The sequence below is a fragment of the Magnolia sinica genome, chromosome 8, assembly GCF_029962835.1.
Source record: "Magnolia sinica isolate HGM2019 chromosome 8, MsV1, whole genome shotgun sequence".
Lineage (NCBI taxonomy): Eukaryota > Viridiplantae > Streptophyta > Magnoliopsida > Magnoliales > Magnoliaceae > Magnolia > Magnolia sinica.
In genome coordinates, this window is record NC_080580.1 from 89,552,638 (window position 1) to 89,573,994 (window position 21,357).

Sequence of the window (21,357 nt, forward strand, 5' to 3'; positions counted from 1 at the left end):
TTTGTGGCTATTCTCAATCCAGATAGGCTTCGAAATGAACGGTCCTGATATCGAAAATGTGGACCACGTGGTCAAGGATAGAATACCTAATACCCAAATAAACAAGTTCCTACACAACGAAACCCCACCTAATTTCATTTTTCTTTAAATAAGAAAAAAGCTCTCTCCCTCTTCCAACTGTTGCCAAATGACAACTGTCTGTCAAGGGCGGTAGATCCAACGGCTAGGATCTTTTGACTTACAGAATCCATAGATATGTCACATCATTGGTGGGTCCCACCAATAAACGACACCGTCAATCCTCATTTATTATTCGATGGGATCATTCACTAACCATCCATGAATGATACATACACGAGGAAGTTTGCTAATTACATGCGCGCGTGGATGGCCTTTCTATCTAACCGAAGTTACGCGTGCCAAATGAAGCGAGTGTGCGAGATCTGAGATTTGCATCATGTGGGACATACTCTTAGATGTTGTTGAATAAAAATATAGAACGTTTATCTCAGCTTGACCATGGCATACAAATGGACGGCCAGAAAATTGTTTCAACCGTCTAGTTAGTTTGTATCCTATGGCCCACCTGAGCACCAGAACAGCCTTATTTTTTTAATAATGAGATATAAATATGTTTTTCAACCATCTTGAAATCTCAGATTTCATACATGTGTTCCATGGACACACGTGCCTGCGTGTCGATAAGCAGGGATCTACACGCGCGTGGAATTAGGAAACCTCCACGTAATGAGATTACGAGAAAGGAAGAAGATTAGAACATGGTGGCCGCAAATGCCAAACCGACAAGAAAACTGGTCCATTAATTCAGTGAGGGGCGTCTCATGTGAGGAGGTAGAATGCGTGTTAGATATCCACGTGTTCAAAACATAGGGTAGATATCTGGTCTATTAAAAATGTAGGTTTCACCATGAAAATATTATGGACAGAAAATAATTGTTTTTAAGATAAAATGGATGGTCAAAATTGTATGAAAAAATGTGCGGTTATAAAATATTTGAAAAGAAAAAAATCAACACAGATGTATGAATTTCTTCATGAATATAGTATATTGGTTTTCTATTATTGTAATATTCATAGTCTCCACGCCTGATGAGTGGATGAGATCTTTGACACGTGCTTAAACACAGAGATATATGGCACGCGTTTCACCCTCTCACGTGAGGAGCCTTCCACTGAATTGCAATTCAAAAAAAAAAAAAAAGCGGTTGGGAGATTTCTCAGCGCGTCGCTTTATTAACAAGACAAAGACGTGCATAAGAATTCGCTCGCATAAGAATTAGTTGCTTCTTCGCGACGAACGTGCCAACCTGTACTATAAAGAGACATCGCAACCGTTCATCAGGTAGTTTACGTAGGGTGGATAATGGGCTTGGACGGTTCCTAGCCCCAAGTCCATCATGCTGGAACAGGATTTTAGCGTTTTGGCATGTGGGTCTGATTATTAATTGGGCCGGTGGAATCGGTCACTCCATTATATATAATTAACGGTCCATATTCAACATTCGATTTTTTTCCATATAAGCAGTGGACTGCTCTGAATTTTCTTCCTGGGCATGGTAATAGCGGTTCCCACCTAATGAAGGGTCCAGATTTTTTACACTTACGAGACATTGGCACGTGCAGCTCCAATTCAGTTGATAATAAAGGCTCTATTATTTGAAGCAATGAAGAGTGTAGCTTGCAAATATATAAATATATCAGGAACAAAGTGCTTTACAACGAGGCTTGCGAATATGTCCCCACACGCCATACAGGCCGTCCATCAAGTGGGCCCCACCACCTTGATGCGTTGGCAATTGGCATGGGGGTCAATCCACTCGAATCATCAATCACGCCTCGCATGCGGTCGGATGGGACGTGATGTGGGGCCCACCGTGATGTATCTGACTACATCACGCCGTCCATCTGTATTGAAAGCTCATTTTAGGGTAAGATTTAAAAAATGAAACAGATCTAAATCTCAGATGGATCACACTACAGGAAACAATGGCAATTGACGGTTAAAACCTTCTTGCAGGCTACTACAAAAGCTTTGGATGAATATGATATTTGTGTGGTTTCTTCATCTGGGTCTTTGTGAACATGTGACCTTATCAACAGGTTGGATGGCAAATAAACGTTCCGGATGGAATTCAAGAAGTTTTTAACGGTGGGGATTCAATTACAACTTTTTCTTATGGTGTGGTCCACCTAAGATTTGGGTCAGTTTCATTTTTGGGATCATGCCGTAAAATGAGCTGTCAAAATGGTTAGACGGTCTGGATTTAAGGAACATACATCACTGTTAGCCGGGGCAACAAAACAACCCTGTGGAGCCCATTGGAATGTGGAATATCAGTTGCCCCAGGTGATTTTCGGGCGGTGGCCTAAAAAATCAAGCGGATTCAAAACTCAGATGGGCCACACCACAGAAAATAGTACGGATGGAGATATCACCGTTGAAACATTACTGGGTCTATTGATAATGTTTATATGCCATCTTAACCGTTGGAGATGAAGGGAAGAAACAAATATCAGCCTGTTCCAAAATTGAGGCAGGTTCAGTAGGAGAGGATTCAGTCAAAATAAGACTTGGTTCTATCATAGGAATGTGATGTCATTTCATTGAACCGTGATGCTTCCTACCTTTTAAAAAATGGAGACTTGGGTAGTCTGTTTTGAAAATTTATTTTAATGCATGATACAAAATATAAAGCAGATCATATAGAAATTAGTGTTAATAAACCATTAAAAATTTCTTGTGCACCACAAATGTTTTGGATCAAGCTTATATTTGTGTGTGGTCTCTTCATCGAGATCCTTTTGGCCTTATCAAAATAGGTTGGATGGCAAATAAATATTTTGATGGCTACCATAAAGTTTTTAATGGTGAGGATTTAATTATTATTATATTTATTTTTTTTTGTGATATGGTCCACCAAAGATTTAGATCTACATCATTTTTGGGATTGGGCATTAAAATGAGCTTAAAAAATGGATGGACAATGTAGATGTAAGATACATACATCATAGTGGGCCGCACAGTTAAGGATTCACAACACCCTGTCCTTGTAAGTGCATAAATTAGGTGGAGCCACCTACCTATTGTCTAGATCATACTAGGATATGCTCTCAAAACGAGACATTCAAAACTCAAGTGAGCCCAAAGACAAGAAACAGTGAGAATTGAACATTGACTATTGAAACATTTAAGGGGGCACACAAGTTTCATAGCAGGTTAATATATATATATATATATATATATATATATATATATATATATATATATATATATATATATATATATATATATAATCTTTAAAAAAAAATGAAGTGGTAGATACTTATGAATTTCAACATTGCATAAAGGGTTTGAGTATCCATAAAACTAGTTATATATATACACACACACACCTTCACCTCTGCACACGTGTCATCTTAACGATCCACGTGATGTGACACCCCCTTAAAACTCTATGGGCATAAAATCAAATATGCGGCCTCCCTTGAAATTCTATAAACTCAATTTTTGATACAAAATTCTAGTGGGTCATAGCAAAGAGAAATGTAAATTAAGGAAGGAAACTATTTCCTTTTGTCACAGCCTACTAAAGTTTTATATTGGTTAAAAGTTGGGCTCATGAGGTTTCAAGGGGTACTGCATCACATGGGCCATTAAAATTCTGTGCCCATGACACCTATACAAAGGCACGCATAGGTGCTTTGCATTCGTGTGTGTGTGTGTGCGCGCGCGCGCCTGCGTGCGTGCCTTGATAGGAATGACTTTGAATGGCAAATAAATATCAAGAATGAAAGAGAGGTTTCAACCGCAGGTATTTTTTTTAATCCACATTTTATTGTTTTTGATATTGCGCAGTTTGATTGCCCACACGTTTGAAGGGGGAGCGGATTGCGTGTGACCGAGGCACATAGATATATCATTGCCTTGGGGCTTTGTGGGGCCTACAGAGATGTCTGTGATAAATTCACTCCGTCCCTCTGTTTTGAAAGACCACAGTATTACAGGATTATAAAAATCAGGCAGATCCAAAACTCATGTGGGTCATGCCCTACTAAACAACGTGGACTGAATACCCGGCGGTGAAATAAGTTTTGTAACAGGATGATATTTATTCCTACAATTCATATGAGTGGTAATAATTCTATAAACGGTTTGGATGGCATATAAATATCATGGTCAGCATGGAACATTTTATAACAATTAAAATATAACAAAGGGATTTTTCCCCTAAGCCGCCTCTCTTTTATCCTATGGTATAAAAGCACCTACTGTTTCCATATACAGACTTTCCACTGCTACGAGCATGCGACAGCTTTTGACTAAGAGAAAAGGCTCTGTCAAGTGGCAAAATGACAAATTTGACCTCTTGTCAAGTTAAGAACCACACTTTTATCCCATTCGATGTCCAAAGACTCATTTCAACGCGTTTGCATGAGGTTTTAAATGTGTTTGGTAAGCTACGGGTCATTGTTGTATACGCGGGACTAGATTCAAACCATCCATCTATTTGCCGGCTCATGGAAGGATGTATGAGACGATGGTTTGGATCTAGTCCAACATGGTCCACAGTCCATGGTCAATTCAGTGGGGAGGAAGGGATGGTGGACCCACTATTCTCTTCAAAAAATCTGGGCCATCCACCATTTTCCTCATATAAATTTACAATTTGGGCAGAAAATTGATCCATAACAGAAGCTTAGGTGGGCCATATGGCAGGTAACAATGAATATTGAACCCAGGCCTTCCAAACCATCATTGGGTCACAGAATTTTGGATCAAGGGTGGAAACCGGTGGTTAAGGAATGCCATTCTGAACCGTTGAGGAAGTCATTTCATCGGTTTAAATAGCATAAAAATATCAAATTGGACCATTCGGGCCACATCTTTTAGATCAAGCTGATATTTATGTTTTCCCTTAATCCAGGTCCATGTTACCTTAATGAACAGGTTGGATGGAAAACAAACATCATGGCGGGCCTAGAAGGTATCAGAGGTCATTGTCACCACTTCTTTCTGTGGCGTGGTCCACTCAAGCCTACAATCTGCCTACTTTATAGGCTCATTCCCTAAAATGATCTTTCCAAATGGATGGACAGTGTGGGGGAAAAACATATGCATTACGGTGGCCCCCACAGGGGACCGGGTAGTACTCAATAAACAACAACAACTTGACTATTAGCTTGACCCTAGATGAAGGGTCTGAACGGATTGGATTCTCTATATACAACATGGTGTGGCCCCACTATAATCAGCGGTGGGCATTCCCTCCCAACATGTTCCATGTGCTAATGGCCCACCTGAGTTGTAGATCCGACTGATTTTTGGGGGGCTGGTTTTTTTTTTTTCAGGTGAAGCATGATAGGTTGGATTCTGAGAACGCAACACTCACACCACATATGGCCAGTCCCACTGTAGGGTCAAGGTAGTGCTGGTAATCACTGGAGAGCACCGCAGCATCCAAACAACCTTAAAATTGAGCCACATTGGACGGCTAGTTTTTTCATATCACTGATTCTTTTGGAATGCATCTGTCCTCAAGGTGGCCCACCAGATCAACGGTTCCAACAGATGAGTAGCACACCATTTTCTCTAATCTGAACATGAGGTTTAGGAAAATCCATATGCAAGTATTACAGATTCCCAAAGACGACATCACACAACATGGATTACAAAAGCTGATTATGCACACACAAACACAAGCCAATACTACACCAATACATCGTAAAACATGGATTACAAGAGGCAAAAGCAATGAATGACCATTCACACAAGAGCACTCATATTTCACAAAAAGATTACTTCATTACCCTCGGTTGCTGGTGCAGATGAATCCGTGTTATGTGGGTGGTCCTGCTGTGAGGGGGGCTGGGACTGCTGAGTCTCCCCACAAGGTTATCTTCTTCTCAAGCTCTGGTTTGTTCGCACCCACGAGCTTATCCACCTGCTGCCCTTCTTTGAGGAAGAAGAAAGTGGGTGTTGCACGGATATCCCATGAGGAACTGAAGTCCTGCATGCACCACAACATTCATACCGTCAAGAGAAGCACAAATGTATGGCAAACATGGGGGCTGCAACAGCCTACCCGAACTGATTGACCTGACCCAAGTTCGGTCGAACCATCAAGGTCCTCAGGTTGGAAAATGCCAACCTGACTTGAATTTGAGTGGGCTCAGGTTGAGCAAATTCAGGTCAGGTTGAGGTCAGGTTGAAAATAATCACAAGTATCCAAGGTTGGGTTGGGTCAAGTGCACAAGACTCTCAGTTGGGTTCAGGTGGAGCAACTCAGGTTGGAATTTGGTTTGGATCCTTACTCTTGCTCGGGTGGTAGACTCTTAGGAGTTTCAACACCCGGTCAAGGGTTCGAGCATCCATAGGTGGTGAAATCCCACCATGGCGTGAGTGTGTTGGGGTGTGTGCGTGTGTAAAAAAAAAAGAAAAGAAAAAAAAAAGGTTGGAATTTGGGTTGGGTCCTCTTGAGAGAGGAAAGAAAGAGGCGAATCCACTAGAGTCTGATTTTTGAGATGTTAATGGGTGGAGATTAAGAGTTGGGTTGGGTTTGAATCGGAGTCATGCTCGGGTTGACCCCCAACCAGACCCAACCCACCTGAGTTGCACGCTACACAGATGCGCCATGATGACAACCCAAGCAAAACACCTCCACGGAACACATGGCTTGTGTTCATTATGATCAAGGCCGCTGATTTGCTGGGATTTTCTATTTCCACCTCTAGGTTTTCCCCTCTATCTAACCATGCCCCTTATGATTAGGAGCCACTTTCATTTGGGTCAAAAGACAAAAACAATAGGAATCATCAGCTGCAACTCAAAAGTACTGTTTTTTCAGATACAAGTAATCGAAGGGCATAAACAAGTAAGAAGCAGGACATAGTACTTACTGATAATTCATCGACGTCTATTGTTAGGAACATGAGGCTAGGGTATTTCAATGAAAGATCATTGTAAAGCGATGAAATCAATCGGCACGGACCACACCATGATGCACTGAAGTTGACCACAACCTGAAGGATGTCCCCAAAAAAAAAATATTTAAAAGAACAAAATCTCAACCATTAAGAACGGACAATCTCAGTATGTTGAGAAAGAACGGCATGCTGCTGTTGAGAAGAAGAAGATATGCTCATTGGAGTATGAGAATTGCATCTTATAAACATGCTCTCATCTCTTTGGATGAAACATGCAAAACCAGTGGATGCAAACGTTATTTCCTTTTAAAGGAGTAGAAAAGTCTCCCAACTCTTCCTCTGGCTAAATAGCAAATGCAATTATTTATTTACTGAGATGTACAGTGCTCTCAGAGCACAAGTATTACAGTGCTCCTAGTTGCATTGGGAGTTTGGGACACTAAAGCAGTTGTTGATTGATCTAGACTGTCCATTAGGTCCAACACGCATTTCATGAGATACCATGCAAATACACACTGGATCCCACAATCCTGACCATCTAAGCGATGGCCTCTAACATGGACGGTCAAGAATACTTGTACAAAATCAGGTCAAACCAACTATTCAACCTATCTATCTGATCGTTCCAATCATGGAATGCTAATGATTCTAAAGAATGACTTCTGTTTACGAAACTCTAGCCATCCTATCCATGGGTTGGAAAAAGGATGGCTACAAAAAATAAGGCTCGAGTCTTGGATGGATTTGATCATCCAATCAGCCTTACTTTTGCATAATAGCTCATTGAATATGTTCTAGACTTAAATGATGGACAGTTTTGATCGATCTACTAGACTGTCCAAGTTACCCAATGCAACAGCGAGCACTGTAACTTTTAGTGCTCTGAGAGCATTGGAGCAATTCTCATTTATTTATATATTATTTGCACTTAGGTGAGCCCATACGGTCCATACTGTAGGACTATATCATATGTTTAGTAGTTTTAAATATAAAAAAGACTATTTAGCAAATTTTATTTTCATCATTTATTTTTCAAGCCAAAGATCATGTGATTCCTTGAGTTATGACTGATTTGCAGAAGGGTTATAAGGTTGTGATGGGATGGGATGGGATTTATGGATATTTTTAATTGTTATTAATATCTAATTGGACAGTTGGAAATAGGGGTGCGCTTGAGAGGTACCGGTACCACCATATTATGGTGGTACCAAACAGATGGGTGCCCACGTGATGTATGCAAGCTATCTAATCCACAATCAGATGAGTCACCTCATATTAACTCCCAAGTGCCAAAAATCATCATGATCCAACATTCAAGTGGGCCACAAACGGAACAATCTAAGAAGGTATGCTCGCCCTTAATTTACCCAGTAGCCCACTGGAATTTCGAAACAGCCTGTTTTTGGCCTGCTCATTCATCCTGACCAGGTGAAGGGTCTGAATGGCCTCGATTTCATACATACAAGATGGTGGGGGGCCCACCCAAATCAAGAGTGGACATTTCCTCCCAATTTGTTCCCTAAAATGTGGCCACCTGATTAAAGGGTCAAGCAGATTTTAGGGCTGGGGGTACAATGCGTGACGCATCTGACGTACATGTTTGATTTTATTCATGCATCATGTGAGCCCCACATGTCCGGTAATACCGTAAGCTACGGTGATACCGGTACCACCAGAGCACATGCAACGCACGTAAAGAGACAAAGGGAGAGAGATCAGGGGAGGGAGAGGGGAAGAAAGAGTGGCTAGGTGCAGGCTACACGCATAGAGAGGAAGAGAGAAGTCCTGGATTGGTTTAAACGGTCGGCATCCCTATCCCACCATTGCTAGTGATCTAGCCCACTAGAGTTTAAATATGCCTCGGATTTGGGCTGACATCATAAAATGAGACGCCACAACTGGTGGACAGATTGGATGTCACAAAGACATTACAGAACATTTTATTGCACGGTCCACTAAGTACTTGCGTCGTGTGGGATACATGCAAAGAGTAGAGAAAAGGCTGCAGGCTACTCTTATCAAAAAATGGAAATGAAGGAAATACCATGGTTGAAGGGCCATATGCATGAATATTCTGGTCTTTCTTTTTCTTTTTTTCCTTTTTTTTTGGAATCCTCCCACGACTAACTGGGGGAGTAAAATTGGCCAAACGCAGTTTGCATTATATATGGTAACTAGTAAGATGTATAATAGTAGCCGGATCTGTTCTCAAAATGAACAGTGGTGTCAATTTATGTCAGGTTTTGGGGATGAAATCTTCTTTGATTGATCACATCATGCCTGATAAATCTATGGGTTTTCTGGATACAGAAGATACGCTTCTCTTCAACGTATGCTGATTTATTGAAAAGTATTATTCATAACAGTTTCTATCAGCAAATGAGCCAAAAAAAAAAAAAAAAAAACAGTTTCTGTCAGCAAATATGAGCTAAAGTCGAGTTTTGTTTTAAGTCAGCATGTACATATTGCAGATGAATGAGCAAAAAACACCAAATGAATGATCATGTGTACCCATGTTGAATGCATGATTAATCAACACCTGTGATCAATGGTTTATGCTCAGGTAAAAAGCAGTGGGAAATAAGTGAAGCAGGGCAGCAGAAGAAGCAAGCAAAAGTGGGGATGGCGCAGCATGCCCATGTTGCTCTCCCATTGTTGTTCAGTCCTGCCTTGTGAAGTGTTGATCAACACCATCGATCTAGTAGGTCAGGCTGTGGATGAGGGCATGGCATCCCACTGACCACATATCTTCACATGCACATGAAGGACAGTAGAAACAGCAGCAAACATTTCAGCACCCTTTTTTTGGATGTCAAGGTTCTCCAATCAATGGGATTTTTTTTTCCCACATGGGATCCACATGGGGCCAACATTAGATGAACAGTCTAGATCACCACATGGTAAATCATAATGGGAGAGTCAACAAAGCATGCTGGCAATTTTTCTGTTTCCTTTTCTTTCGAAGCATCCAGGAATGATGAGATTCTAAAACAAAAGAGGCGCCCTTCATAAAAGATTGACAAAACTATATGTCATGGGGTGCAGCAGAAAGGAAACAAGATCAAAACAAGCATGAGAAACACCCTACTTGAACATTTTCCAGAAACTTTTTATTGAACTTTGCAATAGAGATGCAAAATTTAAGCAGCCTTCCGGAACCATTTCAAGGAAAAACATCTCATTAAGGAGGGTTTTACAACAAATCATTGACCTAATGCATTCAACACGAATCTTCTGATCCTTTGTCTGGTGGTGTTCAGAAGCATAAGTTGCTAGGCCAAAAAAGGCTTCTTCAGTCAGTTGGTGAGGATTGAGTCATCCCTAAATTGTGAAAGTCTTCAGATCGAAAGGCTGTAGAGGTCGAGTCAGCAACTTCATTTCATGCCTATCCCACTCTAGATGTGAGGGGATCAAAGCAAAAAAAAAAAAAAAACTTGATTCTCTGGGCTAGGGTCATGAGAAACAAAAGGAGATCTTCTTTCTCGGTCTCTATGTGAATGAAAAGACACCTCAAAATAAAAGCAGAGAGTCAAGAGAAGTTCTTTATGTGAAGAATAATGCATGATTTGTGGAGCACGGTGCTGCAGAAGAACGGAGGAGAGATTCGTGTTGTAGGTTTCTCATTGGGGACTAAGGTTCCATTTGGATGTGAGATTCGTGTTGTAGGTTTCTCATTGGGGACTAAGGTTCCATTTGGATGTTTTAAAAAACTTGATGGTCCATTGGATAGAGTCGCCATTAACTTCCGGAAGGGAGTTATTTTAGTTCACTTGCAATTTCAAGCCAAAGGCAAGTGAGCATGTTGCCTGAATCAAATTTCTCAATTCCCAAATGGCGACATTTTTGTTGGGCACCATCTCTAACCATCAAATGCTATCTTGTGGGAGAACTGATCACCTACAAGGTTCAATCCTTGAAGATATAGGATGTTTTCAAATGCATAATTGGAAATCAAAATTCTGAAGGCATAAAAAAGGCAGAATAATATTTAAAAAATCATAATATTGTATCACTACATTGCTTTAATAATGTGGGTTAGGTTAAAAACATCCTGCTACAAGTAACCACAACATGATATTACAGGTGCAGAATATTAATGACAGTCACTTTGGGTGGGTGACCATGAAGAAAAACTAGCTCATAACAAACAGAAGCTAGCCAGCTTAATGAAATATGCAATTCCATAAAGTCCTTACAGGCCATACATTCTTCAATGAGAAGCATGGAATATGGATAGACTACTACAATTTGCAGTTTTTTAAAACAACTAGAATAATTTGCAGTTATAGCATCAAAACCAAAAGTCAGGTGTCATGATGGGATGGAAAAATCAATCTACAAAATCTATTTGGAGCATTTTCAACAAGAACTACTTTGGAAACAAAAAAATGCAAGGAAACTTACAATCTTGCCGTCCTTGCTTGCTTCCGATAACTTTGCATCCCAGTTTTCCTTGGAAGTTACAACATGCACATTTCCGCCAGTGAAATCTAGCTTGTGATCGTCATCATCATCATCAGCAGTATTCTACGAGAGTAAGATACCAGATGAATTTGTTAAGATGATGCACCCGAGTAAATGAAACGGCAATAAGCAGCCTGATAAGATATTGTACCAAACTTTAGAACTAACAGTCTCATGCATAGCTAAATGGTTTGGATAGAGGTTTGTGTGTGTGTGTGTATTGTGGGGGGGATTCAACGGTGCAAGAAATCACATGAGTCTACCCTATAGCAAAGAGAAAGGACCATTAACTTTAGGGCCTGTTTGGGTTAGTTAAAATATAGGAAATGTCATTTCCAGGAAAGTAGCATTTCTATTGTTTATTTTTGTATTTTTTTTTTAGAAACACTGTTTCCCTCTCATTTCCTGAAAATGCCCCCGTTTTGTTTCCTTGCCAAGACATGAGAAACAACATTTCCAAGAAATTGAGGGACATGATCCCTCCTTTTATAAAGTGCCCCACATGATAGTCACATGTGCAACCATCCATCTTCTACGTGTTCTACATGTGCAACCGTCCATCTTCAGGTGCCCTGCAAGTGCCAGTTTTCCACATGGGCATCATGTACCACAATCCATCTTAAAGTGTCATACATGTGGCATTGGTCACATGTGCAACATGTGTCAACACCCTTCTTTTAGTGACCCACGTTTCAACGCCCCACACACCCCAATGTGTCATGTGAAACATGTGCATCCCCCATCTTCAAACGCCCTGCACATGCAAGTGCCATATGGCCACCCACCTTTAAGAACTCCACATGCGTGACATTTGCCAATGTGCTAGATATGTAACATGTGCCACTGACCACCTTCAAGTGCCCCACATGTGCAAACGTCCATTCAAGTGCTCCACGTGTGCCGATGTGCTACATGTGCCACACGTGCGACATGTAGAACTACTCAATTTCAAGTGTGCCAACATGCCGCACACCCCGATGTGCCACATGTGCAACATGTGCCACTCTCATTTCAAGCACCCCACGTGCAAATGAACCACATGTGCAATTAGGCCACAAATGCTGCCATCCATATTCAAGCTCTACACATACGCCACATATGTCAACATGGCACATGTGCCACTAGCCCACCATCCATTTCAAGCATCCCACACGTGCCAATGTCACATGTGACAATTGACACATACCACAATCCATCGTCAAGGCACACGTGTCAACTTCGGTCTTCGAGTAAAATTTCACCCCCAAAAAAATCTTCTTTTCCAAGCAAACAAATTTAGAAAGGAAGAAAAGTTAGTCAAGAAAATCTAGTTGAAAAACAATCAATGCAAATGGCTTTTCATTTCTCACTGTTTTCTAGAAATGGTGTTTCCCCAAAAAACCATTTTCCTCAAAAAAATAAAAAAATAAAAAAATATTCCACAAATCCAAACAGACCCTTAAGGTGTGATTTTAGAGTTATAATTTACTATCGATAAATAAGAAATGATATAATTTATTAGAAGTAGATAAGGACAAGTATGCTAACAAGATCACCCGCTTACCAAGGTGGTGATGATAACTTGACGAAATGAATCAGGCATTCTTGAGCAAGTAAGAAGATGCGGTCATAACCACTTGGTGAAATGAAACGGGTACTCTTTGCAAGTGGATAGAGCAATTTTATGGCAATTAAGGTTTGTGGAAAAGGGTTATCAAATACTAGGGATGTGGCACGTGCAACACACATGGAGAGAGAGGAAGGCAGATAGGAATTCAGGAAAGAGAAAATCAGCACTAGAGTTTGGGGGAGAGAGAGAGAGAAGGCATGCCAGGCTTTTTACAGGTAAAATACAAACTGTTGGTGGGCTTTTGCTGGTGAAATGTAAGCCGTTTGACAAACAACAGCCACATTTTCAAGTTCCTAAAAAACCCCTCAACTTTACTTCAAATGTCTTACCACGTCTTTAAAATAGGTAAGATTCTCCATCTAGGCAAACTAGTTGTTAGGGGCAAAAAATGTCCAAAAGACCTATTTGCCTTTATATATAGTGGCAATGATTATAAAACAAGTGGTGGATGGGCTTCTCACAGTCTCTCGAGTACTTGGGGATTGGCATTTTGGAAGGTGATTCAAAGAGTTGACATTGGGTTAAAATAGGCGATCAGGTATTAGGTCAACAACACATCTAGGGTGAGGTTCTAGGAGGACCCTTGGTGCAGTGAGCATCAACTTCGTGTGGATTTCACCATCTTATACAGAGTGGCCCCGCTGGCAGTATCATCATTGGCAGTGCTTTGACCATATGCAAGACCACCAGGAGTTTTAGTCATTTTGGAAGGATAAGAACGGCCAAAACTTCATAAACAAAATGGGTCACCTGTACTGATGCCCCATTCTTAACTTTAACTGGAAGTTATGCTGGAAATCCCATCCTGAAGCCTAAAGGGTATGGAAGGCATCATTCAAAAAATCCAGGGAATCATTCGATGACTCTTCTTAGTTCCTATTGGATCTTGCAGAGCTCTTTGATATTTTCTTGAGGTTGGTTGTAACTAAAGGGGGATGCCTCCATTGTTGTATGATGGGAGAGGCATGTGGGGTATTACCCATAGAGATTGGCTAATTGGATTGAGGAAGTTCGGGACTTGTCCGGTACTCATTCTATTATTCTCCCATGTCCTCAGGGGTGGTAATTCTAAGATGGATGCCTAAGCATGGAAAGATGTTTCTCAACTAAGGTTGGGAGTCGGAGATAACTTCCTTAAAATTGTAATTTTATGCTCTCTTCACATTCTCGTTAACGAAATCTTTGTCTTGTTGATCAAAAAAGAAGAAAATAAAGAAAACATGGAAAAGCTTCCTAAAGTTAACACATCAGGAAAAATTAAGAACAATGGTAGACATGGTTTGTTTAAACATCTAGGTCTCAGTTTCAAGCCCCGCTTACCTATCAAGCTAAAAGGGAAAAACTAAGATGAGTAGATGAAAATAAAAATAAACAAAATATCATTGAAATATCGACATAACACCATCATTAGTTATAGTAACATGTTTTAAAAGGCTTACCGTGACAAAGCAATTGCCCATTGTAATCTAGAGTGTTGATTCTAGCAATAGCAATATTGGCTTGTTCTGAAAAATTGAAAAGATATAAGAGAGTTAGATTATATATGGATAAAACATTTATGAGATAGTGGCATTGAACTCAGATGCATGTGGTAAGAAATATTATTGCCAAATAAAGTTCTTCTGCCTTTATAGTAACCCAATCCAAAAGGTATGGTGGGTAACAACATGACTTACCAAGTGATCCAAAGAAGTTATTTGACCACATGATAAATTGTGTTTACAGTTGGCTTATTTTTTAGAGGAGAATGTGATGTAGTCAAAATTCTAGTTGGGTTGCTAAACTGGGTGATAGACCGCACAAATATCACCAACTAAAACGTATTGCAACAAATACCATTAACTAGCAATACACTTCACAGTAAAACATAATGGAGAAACAACAACACGGTGAAACACAGACCCCACAAATACACTTACAAAAAAAGAGCAATTGGAATTCCTGATGCCAAACATATGCAAGGAGGATGAGAAATCTATTGATCACCTATTTCACCATTGCAAGGCTACTCGCAATATCTAGGCCCATTTCTTTGAGCTTTTTGGAATATGTCGGGCCATTAATACATCGGTCCCTCATGTCATTGAGGTAGTATTCTTTTCACACTCATGGAAATATTATCTAAAAAAAGGTTCCATATACAATACCTCGAGGAGATTTGGAGAGAGAAACTTAAGGATTTTCAATGACAAGGTTGTGTCGGTTGGATCCTTATAATAGTCGATTTCTTCTATGGTCTTTGGGTGGGACCTTCAAAGAATGGAATTAGAGTGATCAATATGCGTCATTGTTTGACAGTTGGAAATTTTTTATGGCTGAGGATACAGAACCATGGTTCTGAATATTGATTGGGGGCATATCAGCCTGGCCAAAAGAAAAATATGATACGGGCATCCCATATTGGTATCAAACCACACAGGCCCAAGGTAATCCATATCAATAACAGTGGCCTCATTGGTCTACACTATTACAAATACGAGTATCAAGCATCAGCCGTAACAGCCGATACAGGGGCATAACGGCCCCCAATGATAGTCAACTTAATGCGGAAGCATTTTCACACCGGGCTCGAGTAGGGTGGCCTGTGGGATGCAGGGGCACACTCGGGGTGGGTGGCCCGCATAACCCATGGATTTGGGGGCCGTGTGAGGCGCGTGGCATCCATGGATTTGGGGCCCATGAGAAGGCGGAACCCATGGATTTGGGGCCCACTAGGAGGGTTCGATCGAGGACCTAACCCATGGATTCGAGGCCTGGGCTATGAGATAAATGGATTAATTCGCCATGCTCTATCAATTCAATCTTTTAGAGCAAGTGGTTAATTGTCCTGCATCAAATTGGTATCAAAGCAGGAGGTCTCGTATTCGAGACTCACCGAGGGTGATTAATGCGGGGGCATTTTCACACCGGGCTCGAGTGGGGTGGCCTATGGGATGCAGGGGCACACTCGGGGTGGGTGGCCCACATAACCCATGGATTTGGGGCCCGTGTAAGGTGGCTGACTCGTGTAAGGTGGCATCCATGGATTTGGGGCCCACGAGAGGGCAGAACCCGTGGATTTGGGGCCCACAATGAGGGTTCGGCTAAGGACCTAACCCATGGATTTGGGGCCTGAGCTATGAGATAAAGGGATTAATTCGCCATGCCCTATCAATTCGAGCTTTTAGAGCAAGTGGTTAATTGTCCTGCATCACAACTTTTGCTCCCAAAAAAATCTTTAAAAATATCCAAAAATTCTAAAATAACCTAAATATTTCAAATATATATTCATTTTTTGTCTTGAACATGTTCGTGGCGGCGTAACAGTCCACTCTTTGATGAGAGATGTATCGAGTTGTCTAATGAATTTATAAACCTAACAAACTTTAGATTGATCTCAAATTGGCCCACATTTCATGCAAGTTATAACATTCATCACACTAATGCACATCCCTAAGCATTTGACATCATTCCCCCATAGAAAATTTAAGAAAAAAATAAAATAAAATTCGGATGGATATTGTCACCAATTTAGGGAGCCATTTAGATGCCCCCAAATAGTCCTAAATTTTATGCATGGCATTAATACCACGAATGCATATCCATAAGCATTTGGCATCACTCCTCCCAAGTAAATTATGAGAAAAAATTAAATTAAATTCAGATGAATAGTGACATTGATTCAAGGGGCTACTCAAATGTGCCCAAATCGGCCAAATTCATGCAAGCTATGACACCCATTCCACTAATGCATATATGACGCAGGGACGGACGTGATGAGGTCGATCACCATCTTCCTCAAGGGGATAATTACTCCGAATCCACGGGGCTTCTCTGGACTCGTCACAGAGATTCCTCAAATCCACGAGGAGAGATAGAAATAGAAATAAATTTGAAATAAATTGATTGATAATTATTTTTTTTCAAAAAAAAAAAGAATTTACAATCCTTTAAATAGTGACATCAAACCCAGGAAGAAGTTTCAGAATCAAGCTCCAACTCAAACTCCCTAAAAGACGTGACTTACTATAAATAATAAACTTACTATTTATAGACGGTCATGATTTCTATTAGACTTCTTGGTTTTCGGACAAAAATAGAAAGTGTCCAATTTGGCCTAACCATGTTATTCTCCTAATTTTTCTAAGCCCTTTTCATGTTGGGCACGACTCCTAAAGCTCTAAGGATCAAGAGTTATGCTTGAACTAAAACTTACTACAAATAGTAAAAACGAAAATAAAAAGGATTTTCGACCGTTGATATGATGGAATCCCACAAATTCGCATATGCAACCTGACATAGCAGGGTTAGGTGGCTAAAGTAGCTTCTCCTACCCCAAAATCATATATGGTATGTCATAACTCATTCCGATTTGCAAGATATGCCTGTTTTAGGGTTGCCTCCGATCAGGCCTTCTCTGATCTATCTTGGATATGAAAGTGTCTGTGACCTGCTCTACATCAATCCCCTCCACTTCAAAAGAACTCGTCCTCGAGATCTCGTCCTGCTTCGATCCATGATACCCGGTCAAGTCTGCGACATTGAAAGTACATGAGATCTCCGTGTCATCCGAAAGATCAACAACGTAAGCGTTGTCATTGATCTTTCGGAGTATTAGTACCGGTCCAATCTTCTTATTCTTCAACTTGTTGTAGGTCCCGGTCGGAAATCTCTCCTTGCGTAGATGGACCATAACATGGACACCCACCTCAAACAACCTTTTGTTGTCGATGCTTGTCGGCTTGCTCCTTGTAATTATCGTTCGAGGCATGTAACTTGGCTTGTACATTCGCATGAATGCCCACGATTCGGTCTGTCATATGTTCTGCTGCGATACTCACACCCGGGAGCTTGGGCAAAGTGACCAAGTCAAGTGTGTGGTGACTGGTGAGGCACTCCACCATAAACAATCTAATATGGAGACTTCCATGTCGAGCGGTTCACCATATTATTGAATGCAAATTCCGCATGAGACAAGGTCAAATCTCCCTACTTCGGTTTATCACCAAAAATACATCGAAGGAGGTTTCCCAATATGCGATTCATAACTCAGTCTAGCCATCGATCTCTAATAGGCAGGCTGGTAGCCTTCTACAGCGAGAAGCTCAGCGAAGCTCGAAAGAAGTGGTCAAAATATGAGTTTGAGTTGTATGCAGCTGTTCAAGCACTGTGACATTGGAGACATTATCTGATTTAGAGAGAGTTTGTTCTATACACTGACCATCAAGCCTTAAAGTTTATTAATAGTCAGGCTAACGTGAATCGTGTGCATGCTAGATGGGTTGCGTTTTTGCAGGAATTCACGTTCATTCTGAAGCACAAGTCAAGGCAGCAAACGAGGTGGTTGATGCACTTAGCCGCCATGCATCACTACTTGTTACAATGAGCAATGAGGTGGTTGGCTTCAACTGTCTTAAGGAGCTATATGCCAAAGACGAGGACTTCGAGGATACATGGATGAGGTGTCAAGAAGGTCATTCCAGTGACCTACATATGCAAGATGGTTTCTTCTTCAAAGGGAATCGATTGTGCATTCCCCCAAAGTTCTCTGAGGGAGAAGATTATTCAAGAGCTATATGAAGGTGGCATTGGTGGGCACCTTGGGCGAGTCAAGTCGCAGGCTTTTGTGGAGCAGCGGTATTACTCACAGCAATTGGTACATGATGTGGTAAAGCAATGCAATATTGTCTTGTTTGTAAGACCTTCAAAGGGCAATGTCAAAATACGCTCGGGCCTCTACACCCCGTTACTTGTGCCTGAAGACCCTTGGGAGGATTTATCTATGGGCTTCGTGCTTAGACTCCCACGAACACAATGCGACATGAATTCGATGTTCGTGATGGTAGATCTTTTCTCAAAGATGACGCACTTTATCCCATGCAAGAAGACTCGACGCAATTTTAAATTTATTTTTTTTAGTCACTCATCTCCTCATGTTTTTTCATTTAAATTACGGAAGAAGGTTAAAAACTCATTTTATGCTAGATCTAGACCTATTTTGGGATCAAAACAACAAATCAGAGCGAAGTGGACTATTATGCAAAAATCATAAAAAATGGTAAACCTTCATTTTCTTTTTTATATTTTCATCTTCTTTTTATTGTATTTCAATGTAATGGGCCCTAGTTCACCAAACCATGTTTGATTTGCGTTTAATTAGGGATGACCTTTAACAAGTCAAACCAACAAACAACATTCATATCAAAGAATGGTGCGATACACCATCCGATACATGGTCAAAACACACACACACACACACACACACACACACACACACACACAAAGTCATATTCTTGAATATCTCATTTTTCCTACATTTCTAGTATTTTTCCATATTTTTCTGCTTAAAAAAATCTGGCCGATATGGCCCGGTTACCAATACGCAACGCTATATCGTATCATTTTTTCCATTAGGCCGATACGCCAACCAATACCAACATTCAAAACCATGCCTTTTTCTTTCTTGTTTGTTGTTTTGTGCCTATTCTTTAATAAAATTTGTCATCATTCAAAAAAAAAAAAAAAATCAAAATTGTTACTCGCAGGCCACAGCAAATACCAAGTAAGCCATCGTTAGTTATTTACCATATTTTACATGCAGTTACAGCTAACTAAACAAGCCCTTTGATAAATGGTGTCCTTGGGACCATAGGAAAGTTAATATGAGAATTGAGAAGTTTCCAATTGCACCAATATCAGACATTTGATTTTACTTTTCACTAGGAAAAAAAAAAAAAAAAAAGGTCAAAGTCTTGAGCACCGAAATTCACAAGTTGACTTAAATTGATTACTCGTTGCCTCACAGCTTTCACCCAAGCTTGATGAGTTTTAGGTCTCGACTTTTTGCATTAGCATCAGAAGAACCATAAAGCTAGGCTAACCTACATATAGACAAGTTTGCAGACTCTGCTCATTTATCAGCGATTAGAAACCCAAGTGTTTTGTGTTAAATTTAGCGGTGGAGATGAGCATGACATCATTATACTTAATGATGGCATTCCAAATTCAACAACTGATAGAAGGCAGTACAGATTGCCCGATCAATGTGATTTTTGGTGGGCTACACTCATTAACAATGGGCCCACGGTTTGGTGTGTGTGTGTGTGTGTGAGTGATCCAGGGTTCAAACCCTGGCAGTGACACCTTTTTTTTAATATAAAAAATAAATTTTAAAAAAAAAAAAAACAAACAAACAACGGGCCCACAATTTGGATGGATGGGATTGCCAGCAAGTATATTATATGGTTCTGTGAATGGATGACACGGGTCTGCACAGTTTTAAAAAGCGGTGGTGAACAAACACTTACAAACCCATATTTCTTTTCGTAAATATACCAGTGGTAGATAAGCATGACATCATTATACTCTATGCTTGACAGTCCAAATCCAACAGCTCATATTAGGCAGTTCAGATTGCCCGATCAATGTGATTTTCAGGCTACACTCCATTACAACAGGCCCCCAGTTTGTGTGCTATGTACAGTGAACATAAACCTTAGTCCAGCCTCTTTTTGACACTCATGCAAACTGTTATCTGTTCAACATTACAAACAGCACAAATTGACAACAACAACAACAACAACAACAGCAACAACAAAAGATGATGGCAGAAATTCATACAAATTTCTCAATATACAAGTAGACAATCGACTCTAATACAAACTTTGCCTACATGCTTAGATCAGAGTCTTACCAAAACCTAATTCCAAACAATATCGATTCAAAATTCATGGAACTGACACTCCCAAGCATGAATCGGCTACGCCCCACACATTCTAAGAAAATTTCTGCCAGAATCTACCAAACAGCTCATGAATTTCTCTTCCAACTGGTGAAATTCCAATCAAAACTAACCTAAATTGCAGAAATCAACACACAAAACCAAGAAAAAAAAACACATAAAATCAAAGAGAAACGTGAAATAGGAATTCGATTAATGGAAAACCTAAGGCGAAAAATCATCACAAAACCCTCCAAAATTAAAGAAAAGAAATGCAGAAAAATGAGAAAAACTATCTCCGATTGAGACGTTTATTCGGATCGGATCCTTTCCGGCATCAATCTGCCTAACGCGAAAAAACATCAGAAAAACGCTCCAAATTTAACGAAAAAATTTGGGAGAAAAATACCTCCGATTGGGATCTTTATTCCGATCCGATCCTTTCCAGCGTTATTCTGCTATTCACGCCTTGAATTTCCATCAAGCGAGGAAATTCAAGGACGAGAAGGTGCAAAGGATAAAAGAAAACCCTATAACGTACGGCTTTTGAGAAATGCTTCATAGGCCGAGGCTTGAAGTTGAAAATTCAGATTTCATCTGACGTAAACACCCTGGCCTGTGAAGACGAAATGCCTGTGCC

The 21,357-nt window shown here is 40.4% G+C and overlaps 1 protein-coding gene across 1 annotated transcript; it reads right to left on the reverse strand.

Annotated features, from left to right (window-relative positions):
- Positions 1-5,591: 5,591 nt before the first annotated feature.
- Positions 5,592-21,283, reverse strand: LOC131253647 (thioredoxin H4-1). The gene is made up of 5 exons (XM_058254735.1): positions 21,127-21,283; positions 14,458-14,523; positions 11,350-11,472; positions 6,919-7,041; positions 5,592-6,029 (listed from the first exon to the last, which is right to left on the reverse strand). The coding sequence occupies exons 2-5, from the start codon at positions 14,476-14,478 to the stop codon at positions 5,859-5,861; spliced, it is 438 nt and encodes a 145-aa protein (XP_058110718.1). The 5' UTR covers positions 14,479-14,523; positions 21,127-21,283; the 3' UTR covers positions 5,592-5,858.
- Between the last annotated feature and the right edge of the window lie 74 nt (positions 21,284-21,357).

What these genes read in the sequence shown, in the direction of transcription:
- LOC131253647 (XM_058254735.1), bottom strand. Translation starts at nt 14,478, where the DNA reads ATGGGCAATTGCTTTGTCACG. An exon ending in CAAGCAAGGACGGCAAGATT is followed by an intron (nt 7,042 to 11,349) that starts GTAAGTTTCCTT and finishes GACATCCTTCAG; the next exon opens with GTTGTGGTCAACTTCAGTGC. An exon ending in TAGACGTCGATGAATTATCA is followed by an intron (nt 6,030 to 6,918) that starts GTAAGTACTATG and finishes TGGTGCATGCAG; the next exon opens with GACTTCAGTTCCTCATGGGA.